Genomic DNA, 23,336 nt, shown 5'->3' with positions numbered 1-23,336 from the left:
GAAGTGGGAGGGGGGGCGGATAGGGGGTGGGACCAGGGTGTTTGGAGAGGCACAGCCTTCCCTACCCGGCCCTCCATACAGCTGTGCAACCCTGATGTGGCCCTCGGATCAAAAAGTTTGCCCACCTCTGATTTAGAGCATGCCTCACCTGAGCCCCTGGGGCAAATAGAACACCGTGATGATTGCAGTCGCAGGTTTTTGACTGATCCTGCCCTGCATTCAGTGCGTAGAGCTCCTACTGATGCCGTGGAAGTAATGCTATAGGTACTCATTGCTTTTGCATATGCGTTGCATAGGAAGAGATCATGGCTCCCCCAGGTGCCATGAGTTTCATGCAGGAATCCTGTTCAGTGGTTAGAACAGGATATTGAGTCACTGCTTCTTCCCCTGGCTCGCTATGTGTCTCTGAGTAAGTCAGATAACTGCTCTGTGCCTCAGTTTACTGATCTGGAGAAGAGAATCGTAACACCTATCATAATCCCCGTTAAAAACTCAACAGATACCGCAATGTGTCTGCAGTTATTTTCTGTGACAAATACAGAGGTAAATCTGTGGTATCTCAGATTATAATTATTAATATCATTACTTTGACCAAAGGCAGACTTAGGATCGGCACCCCATTTGAAGTAGGTGCTGTACAAACACACAGGGTGATGAAACACGGTTGTGAGTAGTGTTTGCAAATGTTGACTCTTGAATGGTGACTGCTGAGTGTCACTGTGGTGTTATGCGGCTTCATTAATGAATGCTTATAAAGCACTTAGTGATCCACAGCTGAAAAAGTGCTGTAATGTGTAATGTGTGAAGGGTTGTTAAATTATAGAGCATTATTGTCAAGGCATCATCTTTCATTCTCGGGACGGGCGTTGTGAGAGTGCCAAGAAAAGTAATAAGTAATCCGCATTCGTTTCATCACTTAAAAAGTAATGGGTGACTTATTAGCATATATAATATTAAACTGGCTACTTTAGACAGGGACCCTGATTACAAGTACTTAATGACTGTAATCAGCTACCTTAACGGTCCATCTAGAATAGCAGCAAAAGTCCCAGGATGCATTCGGAAACCAGCACTTGAATTTCAAGTAACTTCCTTTTTGCCTAATATTTCTGATGTTTGTTCTGCTCATATTTCTGTCCACCGGCCCTCCTCCTCCATCCGTTTCTATAGAACGGCTGCTTTTCGTTGTTCTAGTTTCTTTGTTGAGTTGCATTCTGTAGGTTTCGCCAACTTTGTACAGCCCCGAAATGAGTGTTGTGGCCATGGTATGCAAAACATGAAGAGAAAGATCAGAAGACTGGGGTGGCAGATGCTGTGGATGCACATGTAGCGGAACAAACATGTTCCGCTTAATAAGATAAGATCCGCTTATTAACGTCTCCGTACTACAGATTGACTCAATAAATCATAATGGCTCCTTTAGATCATGTCAAAGATCGACTTATTAACATCTACATATTGTGGAAAGATTTCCCCCCCCCCCCTCTTGACTTCATGCTTTTCTTTTCCTTTTCTCTGGTAAAAAGGAAGAGTGTAATTAGTTAGTTGCATTCTAAAATGGGACACAAATTCCTATTTTTCTCAAAATATAGGTAGACAATTGGTGTGAAATTTCATAGAAGGTTAATTTTTATGCCCTTTGAATTTTCTATGGATTTTTTGACTGGCTCATACATTTTTAATAGGACATCTTTGGCTCTGGCTAAACTTTTTCCTCGGTAGCACTACTCTTCATTGTGGACAGCTATCTCTTAAAATCATTGCCTGTCGACCCAAAACTTGGTAGAGAAGTTGATCCTGAGGATTTCTAGCACAAAGGACCGAGGGGTTTTGTTCTTTTTTTGAGGGGGGGCGCTTGAATGTTAGATTTAGGGTTATTTTTAGCTGTTACGGACACAGTATGTGCTATGCACACAAGTCTGATCAGTGGAGGTTGGGAATACAGGAGCGATTGATGATAGGAGCCTCATTGACGGGCACTGAACACACATGAAATATTATCAGTTGTGAGCTAGGCTTTCTGGCACGTTTTATCTTGCAGCAAGGAAGGACTCACATGTAGCTACTAACAGACAAAATATTTTCTGCTGCAGCTGTACTTCTGTGTTTCAGAGGTCTGGCCCCTACCTCCACCTCATCCAACTCCCACCTTACACTGAAGCCTTCAAAGAACCTGTATGAAATAATACACAAAAATCTTTGTTATGAAGCCATTAGGGTTGCTATGCACACAACATACCTGACACCTAGCCCTAAGAGCAAGGCGGTGAAAGGGTAAGCCACTTAATAGTGCATACCTTCTACGTTTCCATCTACGAGCATGCTCCTTACCCCTTTCCACTACAACAACCACATACTACAGCCCATGCACTCTGCAACCTGCACTCTGGCCTCCTAGGACACCAGCCTTCCATCCCCCTCAGAACCGCCTTGTGCACACAATCCTTCTCCAAACTACCCTCGTCCAACATAACCACCTAGCGCATCAAACACGCATGACCATGTTGGGGTACGGGGTTATGTGTGAAAAGGCTCAGCAGTAAGGCTGAGATGAATAGTCTGTGGTGTATGGTCGTTGTCATGCTAAGGGAAGTGTTTGTGGCGGGAGTAGTGGAACATATGTACTGTTCCTTGCTTTTTGTGGGTTCACGTTAGATAGAGCATATGGTGTGCATAGCAATCTGATCTACTTCACAGCACTTTGGGTGTGTATTTATATATACCTATATGTATGCACCTGTGTTTGTATATACATACCAGATTGTGTGTGTACAACAGATACTCCAATGTGATGTTAACATTAATGGCTCCTGCCTGACTTCAGGAAAGAGTCTTGAGTTCACAGAGTCAACTACAGCCTGTGGTGCCAAGATATCCCTGCTTGCCTGTTACGGTCAGACAGCACACACACACAAAAACTGTGCTGCAATGCTAAAGCATAACTGGGGAAGTGGAGGATATCGTCGTTTTAGCTCTGTGAAAATCTTTGTTTAATTTATTATAAGATAGACTGTTGTGTGCATTAAATCTGTTTGCATGCAGCTATATACAGATTGAACAATAGCTATGTGGTTGGGGTGATAGCTAATGATTTTCTGTTAGCTGTCGTTCACCGTAATGGTGATGATTTTGATACATCCACACGGTAGAAAACGATTTTCAAGTTATTTATTATGTCTCGGTTTTTCATGGACCCTAAGGGAGTTCGGTGTCAATATCCCCGTATTCATTAAGCCCAAATGAAAATCCCAGCCTATTTGGCCAATGAGATCATAATGCAAGATTCTTGGTTGTTACCCAAGAATTTAAGCCATAAATTAAAATATGCCTATTGTAACATTTTGGCTAATTCCCAACAAAACATCCAGACTGATCTCTCAGCTAGCCCATTTTGAACCGCCTCAAGAGAATCAGAAATATAAAGGAGATTTGATTTACATACATTGTAATTTAATTTCTCAGTGCTCTCTTTCATTGCCGACTGCAAAACCATGCTGTGCTTTGCTTCCCGTTCCAGATGCTACATCCCTGGCCGCCTCTTGGTTGCCTGGATACTCTGAGTTTCCTCAAGGCAATTGCTAATCAATGTGGGTTGCAGTTAGGTGATTCCTGCAGACAGCAGCCAGATCTGACATCTAAACGTAGAAATCCGTAGCCAAATAGAGTCTGGGAAGTGAACAGCTAAAACACTGTAACCCTATCTCCACTTCCAGGAATCAATTCGTCTTGTGCTAACCAGACACAAGCACTCTCATTGGATTAGATGAACAGAGGCACTTTTAGTAAAATTAAGGGTCAATCATTTTGGCTCTTCTGGAGAGCGGACAAAAGAGGCACGGCTCAAAAAACAAATTACATTAATAATTACATTTTGATTCTGCATGTCAAGACCTTGCTTAATTTTCGTATTTATCTACATTTCTTCCCCAGAATGTCATTTTGAATTAATATAGAATGCAACAGAGACTGCTTTTTAAGACATAAGCCATTAGTAGAAACATTGTCAAAGCACAATATTGGAGCTTTGAAGATAGTATGTGTCCTCTGAAGTGTTGGCTCCTCAGTGCAAAGAGAGGGCTTTTCTTTTATCATTGCAAAATTATGCTTTGCTATAGGAGTCAGTGAATTCAGAACTGCAGACATAATTTTCAGAGGTGCCAGGGGCACTCCAGATCTCCTATTGACTTCTGTAGGAGCACAGCACCTCTGAAAGTCAGGCCATATTTGTAAAATGCTTTAGGATCCTCTGGGATAATGGGTGTTGTATGCTGTAAGGGTAAGATGTTGTTAATAATTAGAGCTGAGTGGATGATTCAGAACAAATTATATTTGTTATGAATTTAGCCCCTTTTGATTCATAAATTTTTCACAAACCAATGCTAAGTTGCCTTTTCATGTATACATTCTTTATGTTTATTAGCAGGATACTTGAAACAAATAATTTCCAGCTTATGGGTGGTTCATAAACTCTTTGCTTTGACTGTTCACTGTTTGTTATTCATGGTGTGTGGCTGGGTTGCTAAGACAGAGGGTGGTGTTGCCTCTTCCTGATTGGTTGATTGAAATAATTGCTATAGAAGTTGAAAAAACAACAAATAGCAAATACTCAAAATTCCAATAGAAATTTTCTGAATGGATGATCATTTGCACTAAGCTTTTTGAGGCTTTCAAGACTGACTTCCTTATGGTAGTCCAAATACTCATTAATAGGAAGTGATGTGACTTTCCACCCAAAGAACAGCAAACCAAACAGAAGTATTTTAAATTTTGATCATGAAATGAGGGATATTTTAAAAACTATTCAACCAGCTCTGTAAAAAATAAACAGTTAGAAGAATTTTAAGAAGAGGAATCTCAGAGGATCAGAGAAACTACTTGATATAGATTCAAATATTTTTTTTAAAAAATGTGAGACCTGTGAGCAGATATGAGAGAGCTACATTCAGTATTGACATGTTGGTTTTTTGCATTGGTCAAAATCAAGGCCAAACTGCTGCTAATTACAGTCAGTGACAAAAGGCGATGTTTGTTTTGGGTTGTTGCTTGATTGTGTTGGAAGTTAAATGGTGGCAGCCCAGCTTCAGCGTTTACACACTTTCAGGAGATGACAATTATACCAAATGTTGCTGGTTTTGTTTGAAAAGGGGAAACCTGGCAGATGCCACAAAATAGCTTCCCGCTCCCACAAATCTGTTGTCTCCCTCTCAGCCCTTCTGCCTAATGGTGCAGAGAGAACCCTGTCATTGACCGCGCATCTCCTCTGTCTGCTTCTGTACCCACGAGTCTGGAAGCTCTAGATGTAGAGTACATGCGTGGGAGCAAACGTGAGCTTTAGTTACAGCATCCATTATTAAAGAGCCAAAGGTTGTAACAGGAGCCCTGGGGCCCATTCATGCTCCAAAGGCCCAGTGCTCTGTTGCAGCACCTTCCAAATGAACTGAGCAGTGAAGAGAAATATACTCATTTGAATGCAGTGAACACGAATTTTAGACACACAAGAAAATTTCCATTGGTTCTAGTAGTCTCCGGTTGATGTCCTGAGAGCCAGGCTGTGGTATGGCATTGTCGCAGGTTGAGATTTTTATTCATGGTGAGTTTTTATCTTCAAGATACCCTGGCAAAACACAGAAAAAGAATCAGTTCCTACCCCAAGGACCATCCATTTTAAGTTAAACAGACAGTCTAAATGTATCGCCACACTGAAATACATACGAACCTCAGAGTTACAAACACCCCCATAATGGAGGTTGTTCGTGACTCTGAAATGTTCGTACTTCTGAACAAGATGTTGTGGTGGTTCTTTCAAGTTTACAACTGAACATGGACTTAATACAGCTTTGAAACTTTACTATGAACAAGAAAAATGCTGCTTCACCTTAATTTTTTTTTAGTTTACGTTTAACACAGTGCTATACTGTATTTGCGTATTTATTTATTTGGGGGGGGGGGCGATGCCGTTGCTGCCTGATTGTGTACTTCTGGTTCCAAATGAGGTGTGTGGTTGACTGGTCAATTCGTAAATCTGGTGTTTGGAACTCTGAGGTTCTACTGTGCGGACATTGTAACGTATAGCTTGAAAAAATATGAGTAGATGAGTAATTTGGGTAATTGGAAGTAAGAGGGGAATTAAAGGTGTTTTTAGGGAAGTTTGGTGATATTCTCCCTTGGGGGAAAAACAAATGTGTGGATTCAATATGATATATTCCAAAAGCAAAAAAATAATTTAAAAAAATACTGACCAAGTGACTAGTGACTTTGGTTGTCAAACTTGAGACATTTTTGCCTGATTTTTTCAGAAAGTGATTGCCACTACTCATGTTTTTATGAACACTCTCTCTAAATCCAGTGGTTCTCAATCTATTTACCATTGTGAGCCACACAAGCAGCTCTCTGTGTTATGTGGCCGCATCCAAACCATATATATACATACTACCTGTCTGGCCCTGAGGATGGCACATGGGCTGCAGCTGTGTGCTGGTTGGGCGCAGGTTGAGACCCATTGGTCTAAATAATTACTGGAAGAGATGAGAGGGGGGTGAACTCATCAGAGGCAGGGAGAAATCATCCTAGCCTTTCCTTGAATTTGGTGGTGGAATTTTAACAAAGGGGTCCCCAAGAGACCTCTTCAGCACATCTGTGTTACATACTTACCAAGATTATCAAAATTCTGTCCCCATTACACACCTATATATCCTTTGTCTAAACCTTTACACGTGTTACATATTTGTAGGTCTAACAGCTTACAAAAATCACTGAAATAAATGCTGGACAAAGTATCTGTGTTCAGTGCCACACATACAAGCTGAATTGCTACCCAGGTATTTTATATATTCGTAAAATACACAAAGCTTAAAAAAGAAATAACCAAGTAATATTGAATCTCTGGAGAAGTACAAAATAGAGTAGGATAGATTATCTTCTCTTCCTACCTCTTTTATGTTCCCCCTCCTTTCTCTCTCACATTCCTCCTCCTCCTCCATAAAATATTCTTGCAGCATATAGAACGTAAGAACCATTTGTCTAGCAGAGACTGCACCTGCTGTAAGATTCGACATCCCCATTAGGGGCTCTTTCCAGAGGAAGTCATTTCCTTCTCCCTATAAATTATGCATCTGTGTACATTTAAGATTCCGAAATGAAGACTAAAACAAAAAGGTAATGCTGAACATTGCTCTGCTCTACGGAGTTGACTCCTTGATCCTTTATAGATACTTGAATGTTGCTTACCAAGAACAAAGCTCTGTGCGTTGCTGTCATAGCGTTTCTACATCGCTAAATGCTCTGAGAAGGGAGTCCCTCTGATTTCCAGAAACCGTGAATTTTGAATCCTAGTCCTTGTACTCTAAGACGGCAGTGCGATGGGTAAGAGCTTTGTGCAGGGTAAGCCGGGAAGGCATACTGGGATTTGCTTAGCAGCAGAAGCTGGCTTTCCTTTCGCAGGCCCTGCCCGATGAACTCGGCTGATCCTTTCTCCTGGTTGGACTCTTTCTCACTCCCTGTTGCCCCAATCTAGCCGCATGCCCTTCACAGGGCCCACAGGTGTTTGCTTGGTTTTTCACTCTCCTTCCTGCACACAACCCTCAGACTGCTCGGGCATGATTCCTGTCTTAACTCACCCCGAAGGCCAATGGAAATAGAGCTTCAGGGATGGACTAGAGTAGAAGCTTGAAAGGAGAAGATTGATTCAACCACTCAAATGGCCGTTCAGATAAACGTTATGTTTTATGAATTAAAATTCATAATGTATGTGATTTCCACCTCAAGCTCGAGTGAGCTGTAGCTGGGCATTGTAAAATAACTGCCTGTTCTACTGCAAACCTAGGGATTACTGCATTTTAGCTGCGTGTACAGCGGGTTTGTCTACATCTGCGTGTAACTCGTTTATTAATTTTAAACACATACAACACAGTCTCCTATAGGCAGGGGGTTTTTGTTTGTCATAGATATGGCATATATATACAGTACATGATGGTTTGGTGTGGTGTATAGGTTTCATGTGTATTTATTTGGGATAATCTGCATTTTGTGTGTCTATGTGTATAGACACACACACATTGGGTACTCTGAATGTCTCTATGTATAGTCTCTATGTATAGGAGGGAGAGAATATACAGTATATAGGATGGTATGGTGCACTAAAAAGGTTTTATCAGCAAGAGTTGGATTCTGATAAAACTTTTATGCCAAATTATTCTCTCGTTATTTCCTTATAGGTAATCTAGTTAGCTGTAGATATAATGCATAATGTAATTAAATTTACCTGTGTGTTTTCAGAGTAGAATTTGGAAAACAATTATGGCTGATATAAATAATGTTTATAGAGAATGTATGTGCATATATAAACATGCACATTTATATTGGGGGTAGAGAGGTAAAAATGTATTTTTGAAACTGCTTTGGGATCCCTGAGAATAAAAGGCTATATTTAAATGGACAATATTTTAAGTCCATTTCTGTGACCCAAGGGAAGAAATTAAAATATGTAATAATTGTTGAAACTGGTATGGATAACTGATATCTTAAATATAGACTTGTTTGCTTATAATCGCAAATAATATAAACTGTATTCTGAATATCATAAATTCACTTGTCATAAATTCTTTGGGACAGGGACTTGCTTTTTGCTCTGTGTTCGTACAGCGCCTAGCGCAATGGGGTCTAAATGACGGGAGTTCATAAGTGCTTCTGCAAAGTGAAGTAGAATGGAAATGCTGAAATATTTCACTATGACGATTCCTATCCAGGCTAGAACGAACCTGCACTTGTAGTGAATTTGCCATAAGATGGGATTTCACTGAAAGGATCAAAATTGCCCCTGAGAGTTGCATGTGGGTATAACCAAGGCAAGGGTGATATTTGCCCCTAAAAGTCTTGTTTTAAAGATTTGGCTCGTTCACTTCTACCCTAACTGACCCCAACAGCTGAAATTCCTCTTTGAAGAAAGCAGGTGGCACTTGGTGTTTTCCTTTGACAAAGTGTTACTTTAGAGAGAGATTACTTTTTCAAAAATGCAACAGCCACCCAAAAGAACTCTTCTATTAAAGCAGGTCATCCCAGCTTTTCATCACTTATCTGGTGATAGCAGTAATGAATTTTTTATTTTCTGCAGGGCTCACTCTAAATCTGACACAGCATTGTGTGGTGCATACATATAAAAAGGCCACTAATTGAAATTCAAATGTAATGAGATGAAGTTTTGCTATTCACCACAGCTGCCTTTGTTTTAGTCCTTGTACGCTCAGTGCACCTAAACAATGCAACCCTCGCTTCTACTTTTAAATTCAACATGAATAAATTAAAAGGAAAGAAATCTTTTTAGTCTATTCCAGAAGTGAAATATAGTTTGAAAAACAAGAACCATTTTTTTTTGTCTTTTGTGGGGAGAAAGAGGTTTTGATGAAATAAGAAGAATAAAAAATCTTGCTGCTTAAAATCTACTTTTTTGAACATGCAAATGTGTTTCTATTGCCTAGGTAACTATTATGGAACACCCAAGCCTCCCAGCCAACCCGTCAGTGGGAAAGTGATTACCACTGATGCTTTGCAAAACCTTCAGTCCAACTCCAAGCAGTCGACTCCAAAACGAACCAAGTCTTATAATGATATGCAAAATGCTGGCATAGTGCATACGGAGAATGAGGATGAGGATGACGTCCCTGAAATGAACAGTAGCTTTACAGGTAAAGCAAAAAATATTCTTGTCCATATTATAGGATGCATTGCATTCCCCCCCCCCTCAATAGGAGCCCTGCAATGCTGCCAGTTCTGGATTGAACCACATTGTAATCTGGGTTAGAAGTATTTCTACTGTCTTCTATTAACAACACATTTTCCCTAGCTCACAGAATAGTTTAAAAATAGTTTAACCTAGATGTGTATCTGTTTCCCATGCAAAATTATATAGCCCTTGATTCCATTTCTCCCCCTTAACCTATCACTATACTCAACATAGCTAATTTGGTAAATGAAGAAGATTAGAGAATTCTAAGAAAATTCATTGCATCTTTACCTTTTTGATATCTTATGTTAATGATGGTCAGAGTCTGATTAAACAGCACAGGGAGAAGTTGTATATTTTCTTCAGGACCTCGTGTAGTCACTTAATTTTACAGTCTTACATAATCATAGATGCCTCTAAAATGGGAAGTAGCTCTGAGTAGATATCTCTTGCTGTGTAGAATAATTGAGAATTTCTCAGCTAGTGTACAGGATGGGGCACATTTGTCATTTGAGGTACATTCATGTTCCTTTAATAGTGTCCCCTGAATTCAATGGACCAATCCCGAAAGGTCCCCTCAAGGATTGAACTCACAAATGCTCAAACCACTGAACTATCCTTTTGAAGGTAAATCTCTCTGTGGTTTGGAGCCCTTATCCCAGCTCCGCACCCCTTTTGCAAAACTCCCTACTGCTGAATATAAATATAAAGTGACTTTGCAACTCCCACCCCATCCCACCCTCACAGGTTGTTGTTGGGAAAAGGCCATTCTGAGAGCTAATTAATCTCCTTTCTAATGGGAACTGGCCCTGACTAGAACAGTTTAACTGTGAAACTAGCACACTGTTTTGCCTTTTACAGAGACAGGAGGTATATATTTACTATAATTCCCTCTGACTAGTGTTTTCTACTCTGTGAGTTAATGAAAGATACAAATAATCTGTCATCATGAGATCAGACTTTGGCCCCTTGTCTCCACCAAATGAGCACAAAATCTGGATAGAAGAGCATTGGCCCACCCAGGTCAAAAGACTTTTTCATGCTTATTTTATGCCAGGGATAATTCTGCTAACCACCTTAAAATTCTCCCTGTTCTGCAGAGGGTCTTTCTTAGACTTGCGTTTTCAAGCTTTGGCATGTTTACACTAATGATCTGATGGGTGGAAAGGGATGAATCATATTTTAGTTTCTTAATCTTGCCAATCTCTACTTTAAAATATTTAAAGGAGCTAATGCAGGAAGCAGACAGTGAGGGTGTTGAACTAATCTTGGTCATAGTTTTATTTTTCTGGTTTAGAAAATATTATATCAGTGCCTTTCTTGTTCACAGAAACAGCAGGCAGGGGTTCACCATGGCAAGGAGTTGGGTTTTTAAGTGTCCAGTAGCTCTGGTTTTGGAAGACTGTTGTGGATTTCCACCTCCCTTCAAGAAGCAAAGCTGTCCCCAGGGGACGGCGAATCGGGGCAACTGCTCCAGGCCCTGCACTTTGGGGGCCCCGTGGGTTGGTGTGATTGGCCAGTGCTGCATGGGTGGCAGGTGAACCGCTGGCTGGGGGAGGCTATCCCCAGCCCCACCCCTTCCACCCGTGGAAGAGTGCACCCAGCCTCAGGAAGGCGGGCGGCATGGCCCCAGCCCCCTGGAGCCCAGCGGCCCCGCCAAAGCGGGGCCCTGGAGTGGGGGCAGTGTCATCGGGGCCGCGCCTGGCTGTTTGGGGAGGCACCGCCTCCACCAGCCTCCTCTGCCCGCCCCTGGCGTGGTCGGTCCTGGAAGTGATGTGACTTCCGTCCCGGGCCCCGCATCCCCCTAGGGACAGCCCTGCTCCCTTTACTAAGCTATGTCTACACCTAGCAGCCTATAGCGGCACAGCTTCAGGGCTGCTTCTGCGCCACTGTAGCGCTTCGGTATAGACCAGTGGTTCTCACACCGTAGGCTGCTTGTGGGCCAATCAGCACACAGCTGCAGCCCATGTGACATCCTCAGGGTCATACAGGTAGTATATATATTGTGTCCATGCGGCCCACATAACACATAGAGAGATGCATATGCAGCCTACTGTGGTAAATTGGTTGAGAACTACTGGTGTAGACACTCACTACAGCAACAGGAGGGATTCTCCTGTCGCCGTAGTAAATGCAGCTTCCTGAGAGGCAGTAACTAAGTTGACGGTTGACCTAGCCCTGTCTCCATGGGGACGTAGGTCAGCTTAACTTTGTCACTCAGGGGTGTGGATTTTTCACAGCCCCGAGCATGACATAGCTGGGTCGATCTAATTTTCTAGTGTAGGCCAGCCCCAAGACACAGCAGTGTTTATAACATCTGTAAACCAAGGCCTGGTCTACACTGGAAAGTTATCTCAGTGTAGCTATGTCAGTCGGAGTGTGAATAAACTTATGCTGACCTAAACTCCCAGTGCAGATGCCAACAGAAGAGTTCCCTTGACATAGCTAACTTAGGCCTGGTCTACACCCAAAATTTATGCTGACCTAGCTGTATCAGTCAGGGCTGTTAAGATGTTTGCACCACTGTAGACTCAGCTAAGATGACAGAGCAATTCTTCCACTGGCCTAGCTACTGCCTCTTGAGAGGGTAAATTTACTGCAGTGACGGTAGTCACTACAGGAAGTGTCTCCACTACAGCGGCGTAGCTTCAGCTGTGCCATTCTATTGCTTATGTGTAGGCGTAGCCTTGCTCAGGGCGTTAGTGTTCGTGCACTCACAGGAAAACCCCTTCTGTGGGTGCAGGCCGAGCCTACGCTACTGGGCTATGCCAACATAGCTGTGTAACTAGAGTCTCCGTCGTGTAATTAGGAGCGGAGATCCAGTTTGTGTGGAGCAGCTCCTAAGGGTTAAGGATGTGAGCAGTTGCTGCAGAGACCGTACACCTTTGCCATTTTGGAGGGCGGGTTAGGGTCTGCAGGGATCCAATAACCCCCTATTCCCTCCCTCCCCTCCGACCCCTGCCCCCCAAATACTGCAAACAGAGATTTTTCCTCAAGAGAGGAGAACCATGCAGCCGTCACTAGGGACTGTACTATTGGTATGGATTTTACCTGGAGGGCACTTAGAGGCTCTGGAGATGAACAGCATTGTAAAACCCTATGGATGGGGGCAGAACAGAGTGTTGCAAGCTGCCCCTTATAGCAGGATCTCACGACTCGATTATAAAACATTGAAATAAATTATTGCAATTGCTCAGTATGAAATTGTTTAATATGAAAGAACACCACCGCATCATTGACTTGTGCTCCAAGGTACCTTAGGCAATTCTGAAACTCTCCCAATCAATCTTTCTGCTGAAAGGAAATCTTATTCTCTTGGGCCCCAGTCCCATAAGCAGTTCTTTGTGGGTGGGCCCCTGCACCCTTTCAGAGCCCCACTGAACTCAGTTACTTCAGCAGGCTCCAGTTTGCAGGACTGGAGCTTCAGAAGGAATAGCTACAGGAAAACTCACTATCCGTCTCCCAAGTCCTGTGCTTTGAAAGGTAAGGTGAGTCTTTGGAACGAATACCAACGCAGGTATGGACACAAACAAATGAACAAGGAAGAAAAGTTGGTACAAATATTTGAGTGTGATTACCGATAATTCTTTTTGTGATTCTACAGCAGATTCTGGTGACCAAGACGAGCACAATATACATAGTATAAGAGAAACAGCGCCACCTCCTGTGAATAATAGCATCACCGCCGTTCCCACCACGGAACCATCTCAGAAGCTCCCTCAATACCTACCTCCTTCTGCAGAGGAAAACCTAGGTCCTCTACCTGAAAACTGGGAGATGGCCTATACCGAGAATGGAGAAGTCTATTTTATAGAGTAAAGCTCATATTTTGTTGTCTTTTGTGTGTGTGTGTGTAATCTCTGTCTGCAAATGTACATACATGCAAACCATGTGTATTTAATGTCTACAGTTGCTTTTAAGAACTAAAAGATCTTGACCAGTTGTAAGACATTGTTGCAATGCTCCTACTTGTGCATTTCCTGAGTGGATCAAGCAGCCAAACTCTTCCAGAGTTCAGAGGTGTTGCAGATCCAGTAAATTTGGGGAGCAACTGTAGTTTTTTTACAAAGATAGTTACAAGAGCCACAGGCAGTTAAAAATATTGGTTAGTTTTCTAGTTTGGGATGAAAGCTCCTAACTGAAAGACATTAAGAACTCTCCTTCAGAGCCTGCCTGTGTACATCAGAATGGACAGGGGAAAATTCCTCCAACCCCATGCTCAATCAATAGCAGAGCCAGGGAGCTAACTTGGTGCACTGCTGTTCTCCTTAAAGAGAAGGGTCCAAATTGGATGCTGACATGCTCCAGTGGGCTTGCACAGGGCATAACTCAGAGCAGAATTTGGCACACAGTATTTGGAAGAGCCAGGAAGACATAGTGCTGTGGATACTTTTTGCTTGACAGCTTTGTAGTGTCAGCCGCTTTAAGGTGGTCTTAATATTGATTTTTTTCGTACCATAAATAATAGTCTCTAATTGTACTTAGAGACTTATTAAGACTTTAGAAGCTGCTAAAACAGGACTGGCTAATACGAGAGATTCCGCCGACAGAGTTAGCTAGTCATCAGAAGAGTGCAAATAGTGTTTGCAACCTGAAAACAAGAAGCTAAACAAATCCCTTATCTGTCTTTATGGATATGAGGCAAGGAATTTGAATTTGGTTTTGAAGGTTAGTATACTGTGGTAATGGAAACTGAGCCCCTCTATCTACAGACCAAATACATCCAGATACAAAGCTGGCTTTTCCTTTATATAGGATTTAGACCAGAACCTCAGCTTTGACATGTTTAAAAACCCCCACTGTTTTTCTATGGGTAAGATAACTGCCAAACTGACTTTGATTTAAAGGGGTTATGCTACATTATTTGCGGGTGGAGTGGCTCTGATCCTCTAATGTCTAGAATTGAAGCGATCGTGTCCTTTGGGAGAGATTCTTGGGAGGTCACGCCACCAGCAGGGGCAGATTGGCAGGCACTTCAAAATGGCACCCTCTATGCACCATGGCCTCGCATACACTGTGTGTGCAAGATTCTGCTAGTGGAGGTGAGGTCATGCCTCTGGGATAGGCACAAAAGTACCAGAATGCCCAGTATTCTGAGGATATAGCAGTAGTCATCCTATCTGTGCTTCAGTTTGAATCGAGGCATGTTCATTATACTAAACATGGTGCTCTGCCCTCAGTTGTATCTGAATGGTGATTTTGTGCTACTACCTTCATTCTTTGAAACACTTTTTGGAGGCAGAGTGATTTATTACATGTTTATGCAGTCTTTTAATGAGCGAAAGCCCTGAATTTCCAAATGGTCTTTAAAGACTTGTTAGCCCTTTTGTGACAAAAATTAGGTAGGAGAAGGATGTTTCTGTTATTAAAATCATGTACGTGTCCATGATTGCTTCTGGATCTGTCCTTACTTCTGTGTGCGTACTTGATTCTTTAATGCTGTTACAAGTTATGCCACAAAGCAGGGAGAAGAGAGAGGATGGGTGTGATTCAGTTCATAACAAATAATAATGATCTCAGCTATTGCCTGCAGTTCAACTGCGTTTCAGTGTAACTTTAGAAAAAGAAAACAAATCCCGCCCAATGATTTTGTACACCTCGCTGGTTACAGGGTCAGGAGCAGAAATTCCATGTGAAAGGCTGCTTTTATAATATGCCCTATCCAAACAACACCAGGGAATATTGCAAATAGCACAAAAGTTTGTTCTCATGAGTTTATCCGATGGAGGAGGCTCAGATAAATGTTGTATGCTTAAGCTAACAAGAGCTTATGGGGTTCTCCTGTCATTGGGAATGACCTACTGGACTGACACTTGCTAAAAATATGCAAATACTGTACCCATCCATATCACCACCATTTTCCCTAGCGAACCGCAGACTTTTTATACATTGGAGGAACCCCTCTGCTTTATTATTGATGATTTGCCTTGCTTTGCTAGAGTTCAATTTACTAGTCTGAGAAACCCAAACCACGACCAATGAATTCATCAGAAACTCTCTGAAGTGCACAAAAGAATTGAATGTGTTCCTTCTGCATTGGGAAGGCTGACTAATGAAATGGGTGAAACCAAGGACCTTTTACTACAGTGCTCAGACACAAGAATAAGTCCGACATCGAGTCATGCTGGTTGGCTGTTAGTCCTGAAAGGAACATAGTCCTCATTACATTATTCCTTAGTTCACAAGGGGTGTTGTGAGGCGTAGTTAAAGTTAGTTAAACCTCTTTGAGAACCTTGAATGTGGAGTGAACAGTATTGATATGACATTAGAAAAGCGTCCCTACAAAGTATATTTAAAGAGGACATACACACAATCTTCATCCTTGGGACCGAAGTCAGGAGCTGGTCCGTGGACTCGTGAATAGAAAGAGTTGGAAGTTGCGCTCGTCACGATTTCCATTTAATAATAGGAAATGTTAATAGGAACATTTTCACTGGAAATATCTGTTCTGATTGATGTTTTCTGTCAAAACCCAACAAATTTCAAAGAAAAATTTAGATGAAAATAAAAAAAAAGTTGGAAAATTTTCCTGAGGAAATAACCCATTTCCCAACCAGCTCTCACTGGTCAATGAGTTCACCGGTTAGCCTCCACATTAAAATGTGACCCAGAGTGTAAATGAAAGTTTGCCGGTCCCTGCTATAGTTACTCCTGTGGCCTTACACGTGAATTTCTGACTTCTAGTGGTGACTCTTTTTAAAATCTCAGATATTTTTTTCGGTCAGTGCTGAAAGTCTCCTGACTTGCTAGCCTGGTTTATAAAACATAAAATTGTTGTTATATTGCTTCTGAAATAAAAAACGCTTTCAGCTCAGTTGAATAAGAGAGGGGCACATGTTTTTCTGTCACGGGTACTTTAGCTCGGTTTATTAACAAAGGTCATATTTCCATTTCTGGTTTGCAGCCATAATACGAAAACAACATCTTGGCTAGACCCACGGTGCCTGAACAAACAGCAGAAGCCACTAGAAGAATGTGAAGATGATGGTAAGGGGCTGAAAATAGTGAACTAAAACTTAGTGTGTTTGCTGTAATTTAGGTAAATAGAATTTTTCCCCCCCAAAACAATACTAGGATAGCAAAATGTAAAATAAAGAACAGGGAGTGCACAGAGAGAACCAGTATGAACGCACACGTAAAGTGAATCATCATGATTTTCAAATGATCTCGAGTCAAACAATTGCAGAAGTACTAGAACTAGGAGGCATCCACTTTTGCACAAAAGGATTTGAATGTTCATTGTTGCTGAATGAGACCAAGATCCTTTGAATGCATGTGCTAGCTAGCACTCCTGTGCAGGCACAGAGTAAATGTACTCTGCATGGCCCATTGCTTCATACTGTGGTTAGTATGTTTTAAGCAGCTCCAAAGGAAATTATTATTTCCTCATTTGGGTAGAATTAAAAGGTTAATGTATTGCTTCACTTTTGAATGTTACATTCTGATTGTCTAGTTAGCATTATGTTTGCTAAAGAGAAATTATATTTGAAATCATGGATTTTTATCACTTAATTTGCACCAATATCATTTTGCATTCCTTGAGATGTTGAAAATGCAAGCCAATGTCCAGTTTGAAGGCACATAAATAAATCAAGCATCCCAATATGTGACTGGAAGAGGAGGTATTTCACTTAAGTTTACCTTTAAAACTTGCAAAAATAATAAAGGCCAGTAAAACGTCTGTGAAAATATGCACACAAATTTTGGTCCGTTGACCTTTAACACATACACAAAAAACCAAAACAGGAAAACAATGGCATTTTAACTGGCACAGTGCTAGCCATGAGCATTTTAGAGTGTCTGCATTATTATCCTAAAGCTAATTTGGAGATTATGATCAATCACCTTCTCGCTCAAGCTATTTGTGAGTCAGGTTCTATTCTTTAGGGGTATTATCTTACTTAGGAAAGGAATGGACCTGATTGTTTCAGAAGTCACCTCTAAAGTTGCTGTTACAATCTTGTAAATTGTTGACCTCCATTTTTTTCACATCTGAATTTTTTTCACATGTAATGCCTGGATTTGACTAAACAAACCACTTTTACATGGGAAAACCAGGTAGTTGTACACATGGCTAATGGACTTGAATGCTCGCAAAATACAAGATGTCTTGTGATTGCACAAATTTTAGACAAGACACTATGCATTCAGTTTTTAGAGGCCTGCTTGAGAGCCCTTTGAAATTTTGGCCCCTTCTGTCCGAGACTAGATCCTGCAAAGTCTGTAGGACTCCAGGCACGGAGATCCTTCATCCCGGGTTGATCCCTTCGCAGGACTAGGGTCTAAAAATAGATGCATCACTGGGACCTCGGAGAAACGATTTAAAATAGAACATAAACGACAGCCTAAGCTTTCTCCTGGCTGAGGCTAGAGTTTTCCCTGAAGCACATCCTCTGTCCTAACTCCCTCTTCAGAGTGCGGCTCCAACTCCTGTTTATAATCTGGTTGAAGTTAACAAGATGCACCTGCCACTGTGACTCAGCAGGAAACACCCTGCACTTTCATACAGGGTCAGGATACAAGAATCAGGATGACTTACCAGAGGATCCCCTTCATTCTGGTACCACGTGCCAGAGTCTGCCATTCTGTTATACCCTCAGACTTTCCTGAACAGCTTGTGTAATTGGGACAGTTAATTTATAACAGTGTAATCTTTTTTTAAAAAGTAGCTGTGTCTTGGTTCGGCAGCTCCTTCCTTTCAGCTCATTTTATCGTTCCTGCCTCTATTTGCTAATTAATTATTATTTTTCTAACAGCAAGTAGTAAAACTCATTACGTATTTAGTGCACTGCACACTTCTACTTCGCTGTTCTAGTCTTTCTTTATAGTTCAATAAAAGCTCCTAGGTGTGAAGAAAAGGTAAAATAACATTGCAAATCCCAAATGACAGTCTTGATCCAGCTAGTGTGGACAAAAGATTACTCCTGTGAGTAGCTCCACTGAAGGCTCTGGGACTACTCCCAGGAGTAAAGTTGCATGTCTGTTTTCAGGCTTGGTCACGTCATGTGTACAGTGGAAAAAGTAAATACTTTGAGTGTTGTACATCTTTTCAAACTTGCTTTGAATTTTAGCTGTGTTGTATTCTTTCCATGGCAGGGTACAAATCTCTGAAAGTTTTCTATTGTTTATCATATGAAAAAAATGCCTATTAGCATTTCACACACAAATGTCTAACCAATTATTCTGGCCTACTATAATACAAACAGTTCATGGGTAAATTAGAGCACATAAAGTATTTCTTCAGTGTCATAGTTATCAACAGCAATTTAATGGTATTGTATCTCTTATGCGTGTCATTTATTAACATAGCTAATACTTTTCTGTTACGTCCCAGCTTGTTTTACCATCTGCATTCTAGTTGTCATCACCTTTCATGTTCTGACTGCAGTATTATTCATAAGCTAAGCGATACCTTAATCATCTGTCATTGTTAACTGATGAAAATGAGGTCTCTTTGAAGCTAATGCAGCTCCATCTGAGTGTCAGGATCGTTACTGTGCAGCTGTTTTGCAGGATTGGAGTCTTAGGCCCCAACTAAGCAAGGCACTTAAGCACATGCTTAACTTAAGTGCATAAGGTAGTCCCAATTAAGTCAGTAGAGCTACCTATGTATTCCATTTAGATGTTTGTTTAAATACCACACTGAACTGGGTTCTAAATGACATCCTATTTAAGGGCAAAGAGTTCCTCTCAGATCTGCACTCCGCTTTGATCTCCTGATAAATATATAGCCATCTGCATCTGAGAGGAGTGTTTTGCCAGAAAAATGATGATCATGCAAATTTGTTTATCAATCGAATCAAATGTTGGCATGAAAGTAGCTGATCCACAATTATTTTAACAGTGCAAGAACCTGTTCTTTTATGACCCACATCAAGATCCATAAATACTCTGATCACTAAGATGTGATAAACTGAGAGTTTGGTCTGTGCAAAATTGGTGTTGGTTCTTCTGTTTACTATAGCAATATCTTGCTTGGTGCTGGTATCTGAAATTTTCTTTTAATTTTTTCTGTCTCATTTACTGCTCTTCCCTTGGAGAAGAAGGGGTACACACGGAGGAACTGGACAGTGAACTAGGTAAATCATCCATCTCTCATTTTGCTGTATGACTGACTGTACCATTTTTAGCCTCTCATTGCTTGACCTCTCCTTTGTGTCATTTTGCATCTTTCAAGTTTTTTATTTCAACAAGGCCTAATTCAGTAACAAAATGTATCAGGATTTTTGGCACTGAAAATAGATTTTTTTTCCATGATGTGGAATCTTAAGGCACAGTTCCTATGGTATTGGATCCCAAAGAAGAGAAACAAAGTAAGGCCTCAATCTTGCAAAGGCTTGAGAAAATGTTCACCCTTATGCACAGTGGGTTTTAATTTTCACCCTGATGAAGTCAATGGAGTTTTGCCATTGACTTCAGTGGGGTCGGGATTTCACCCAATGAGTAGGTCCATTGACTTCCAAATTATGTGAAGGGTAAGCACATACATAAAACTTTTTTCGGGATTAGTACCCAGCTTTCCAGATTAGAGAAGCTAAGTGAAATTTGGAAAACTGACTAAAAATATCCCACAGAATGTTTTTGCTGAATTTGTCAATGAAACAGCAGAAATTTTGCCCCAGTAGTTGATGTTATAAATCAAGAATAAATTGATTTTAGATGGCGTGGCCTAGTGATAGTTTCTAAGTGTTTTTGAAGAATGCAATCATAATATCTAATCTCATTTAGCATTAGTTAGTTCAGTCTGTAATTCTAGTGCAGAGAACTATTAGACCATTATTTCTGCTCCACATTCTAGTCCATTTCGAGAGCTGAAAGGGATGAATGTGTTATATGTGACTGTATTTTCCTTAGGTCATTCATTGCTTTAAAGAAATTTATAGCTTTGTATGGTAGCCGATTATATTACAGTGGAATTAATCTCTGGTTTCCGTAATTACTTGAAAGCACAGACTGCGTCCCACTTCTGTGTGATTGATATGCCAGAAGCCATCAATAAATATTGACTGCTTTTTAAAATGCTATGCAAGAAGCTGCTCTTGTGGTGAGTGTGGCTGGAATAATGTTAAGAACCTAACTCCTTTTAGTGCAACACTTGGAAAGAGATTACATAAAGGAGTAATTTATCAATTCCTGTAGCAGGTGTTGGCACAACCCACAGCGCTAAGGTTTCCATTGCGATGGCTGGTAATCTTTCACAGACTAAAATAACATCAAGAATAAGTGCATGAAGACAGCTGAACCGAAATGTATTTTTAATTAAAATGTCTCAAAAACAGTAAAGATGAAGTAATAGTAGTATAAAATAACAAGATTATGGGTAACAACTAAACTTAAATGTTTACTCTTTCTATTACCCTTCAGCACACAGTGTAACTTTAAGGGAAGGATGGACAGAGGCAGTAGATTCAGGGAAGACCATTGGTTGATAACCATGGCCCTGATCCTGCACCAACTCACACATGTGCTTAACTTTACTAACATGAGTAGTTTATTTGATATCCGTGGGACTCCTCACAGTAGTATAGACAAATGTTTGTAAAATCGGGGTCCATATAAATACTACAGGGGTTTACAAGCATTTGTATGTCAAGAAAGAAGTTTAACATTTGCAGTTGTTCAGTCAGTGCTAGCAAGGTCAGAGAAGTATTGTCAAAACATATCAACAAAATCTCCAGTACAATAGGAACAGCAGTGGTTAGTATAAATTGGTTTGTGCCAGAGATTAACGCACCTAGTTTAACTAAAGTTTAACATTTGTTTTCTGACTGTGAGAAAATTAAATAGAAATCAACTTGAAACTTTCACAATATTTTGTATTTATCTTATATTTTCTAAAGAAACTGATTTAATAGGTAGTAATATAGATCACCTCTGTTTTAACAGAACAGTGCCATTTTAGGATAGAAATTAAACACTTAGGGAAAGATTTAACACTGTTACACGTGGGCAACTCCTACTAGTCTTGTCTACACTAGGAACACTGAGACCCATAATTCACTTCTGTGCAGCTCAAGCAGTAGTAGCAATATCGGAGACTGCAGAATAAATTGCAGGCTGGTAAAAATCTCTGAGCCCGACCTCCAAAATAGCTATGATCAGTCAAGCTCTAGTGAATTTCAGGGCTTAGTTTTCTAGTGTAGGTCCATTGGCATTTATGAGCTATGACTCATAAAGGATGGAATGCTCCAGCAAAAGGTCTTAGGGCTAGATTCTTACCTGGGTGCAGAGGGGCAAGGAAACTCTCAATCTGGGCTGGTGGTTTTCCTGATTTTCAGGGATTTATCACTCTTGTTGGTTGGAACACTGACCAACAGGCTCTCAGCTAGGAACGTGTTTTGACACCATGCTTAAAAATATAAGTTGGGCACTTAAGGCCAAATGAATAGGTTGTTGCTCTGAATTAATATTAGATTATAATCCTCCATGGGGGTCCACACGAGTGTGCCCTCATAGAACCACATGGGACTGCAGGAATGGCGATTCCTTTCCTGGGTCGGGGCTATATTCTATGATCTAATTGCTCTGGCTCATCTTGAAGACTGGGGGGAAGCATTTAAAACAACCCAGATATTGGACTTTGCAAAGTGGGTACTGCTAATGCAGAGTAATTTCTTGCTTTAGAGCATTTCAAAAGACTTTTTATTAGATTCCTGGATGTGGATCTACATAATAGACTACTTATGGCTCCAAAGCATCCGTTCTTATCTTGTTGGTTTTCAACACATGTAGAAATGTGTTTTGTTAAATTTAAAACTGCTTAAAGAAGTATTTATCCAATAGCCTGGAATGTCAGTGGAGTAATTCCAAGGTCCTTGTTTTGTGACCTTCCATAAATGTTCTTTTCTTTTACAGAAAATAAAAATGAAATGTTAATACTAAAAACATTTTAAATAAAGATAAGGCAATGACACTGGCCAAAAACAATAGCATGAGATTTGAAAATAAAATAAACATTATTTAAGGTTGTGACACAAAAAGCGTAGCCAACAAACTGAAGCATCGCTCTCCCACTTTAACTCTTGTTTTGGTGTTCTACTTCCGTCTCTCATTCCAACCTGGCCTCCACAGCCGTCTGCTTCCACAGTGGAATAAATTAAGAATGAAATGTCAGCCAATACTTTTGACTCTTTTGTTTCTTGTCTGTGTTAGATCTTTAATTGTTTGAAACTTTTTGACTAAACCCCAGTCTTTCCATCAATCAAATCAGCGGGAGTTTCAACTGAGTAAAGACTTCCAGGATGTGGCCTTTAGTTTTGCGCTTCCATTTTAATATTGACATTACTTTTGTGCTTTGTAGAGGAATGTCAGTTTCAAACCCATTCATTTGGTAAGCATGCAAAAGAGATCTGCTCAGAAGATTGCAAAGTGGTTTCATACCCAGAGGTTAGCACTGGCTTGCATTTGGTTGCTTATGTCTCAAGGAATCCAAAGATGCTTAAACTTGATAAGTGTAAAAATAAAGAACAGGGGGGAAACATGGCTTTTATTTGCAAACAAGGGACTTGTGGAGCAAAACCCACGAAATTAATTTCTTCTGATGTTCAGCCAATTCTGAATGCAAACATAAACTCTGAGTAATTACCCCATATGTATTTGTGTGGCTTCTCTTCATTTT

The 23,336-nt window shown here is 40.7% G+C and overlaps 1 protein-coding gene across 11 annotated transcripts in view; it reads left to right on the top strand.

Moving 5' to 3' along the window:
- Window positions 1–23,336, top strand: part of MAGI1 (membrane associated guanylate kinase, WW and PDZ domain containing 1) — a 169,348-nt gene that overhangs the window by 67,566 nt on the left and 78,446 nt on the right. For 8 of the 11 annotated variants that reach the window (XM_024199687.2, XM_024199690.2, XM_024199689.2 and 5 more), the window contains exons 3-6: window positions 9,474–9,680; window positions 13,323–13,533; window positions 16,623–16,705; window positions 19,759–19,797. In XM_024199687.2, the coding sequence (XP_024055455.1) occupies window positions 9,474–9,680; window positions 13,323–13,533; window positions 16,623–16,705; window positions 19,759–19,797 (540 nt within the window). The remainder of the gene's footprint in view (window positions 1–9,473; window positions 9,681–13,322; window positions 13,534–16,622; window positions 16,706–19,758; window positions 19,798–23,336) is intronic. The other 3 variants (XM_024199688.2, XM_024199707.2, XM_024199681.2) reach the window with 1 other exon arrangement.

The sequence above is a fragment of the Terrapene carolina genome, unplaced genomic scaffold, assembly GCF_002925995.2.
Source record: "Terrapene carolina triunguis isolate 2854851 unplaced genomic scaffold, T_m_triunguis-2.0 Scaffold89, whole genome shotgun sequence".
Lineage (NCBI taxonomy): Eukaryota > Metazoa > Chordata > Testudines > Emydidae > Terrapene > Terrapene triunguis.
The sequence above is the reverse complement of the archived record's forward strand: the minus strand, read 5'-3'. Positions and strand labels throughout refer to the sequence as shown.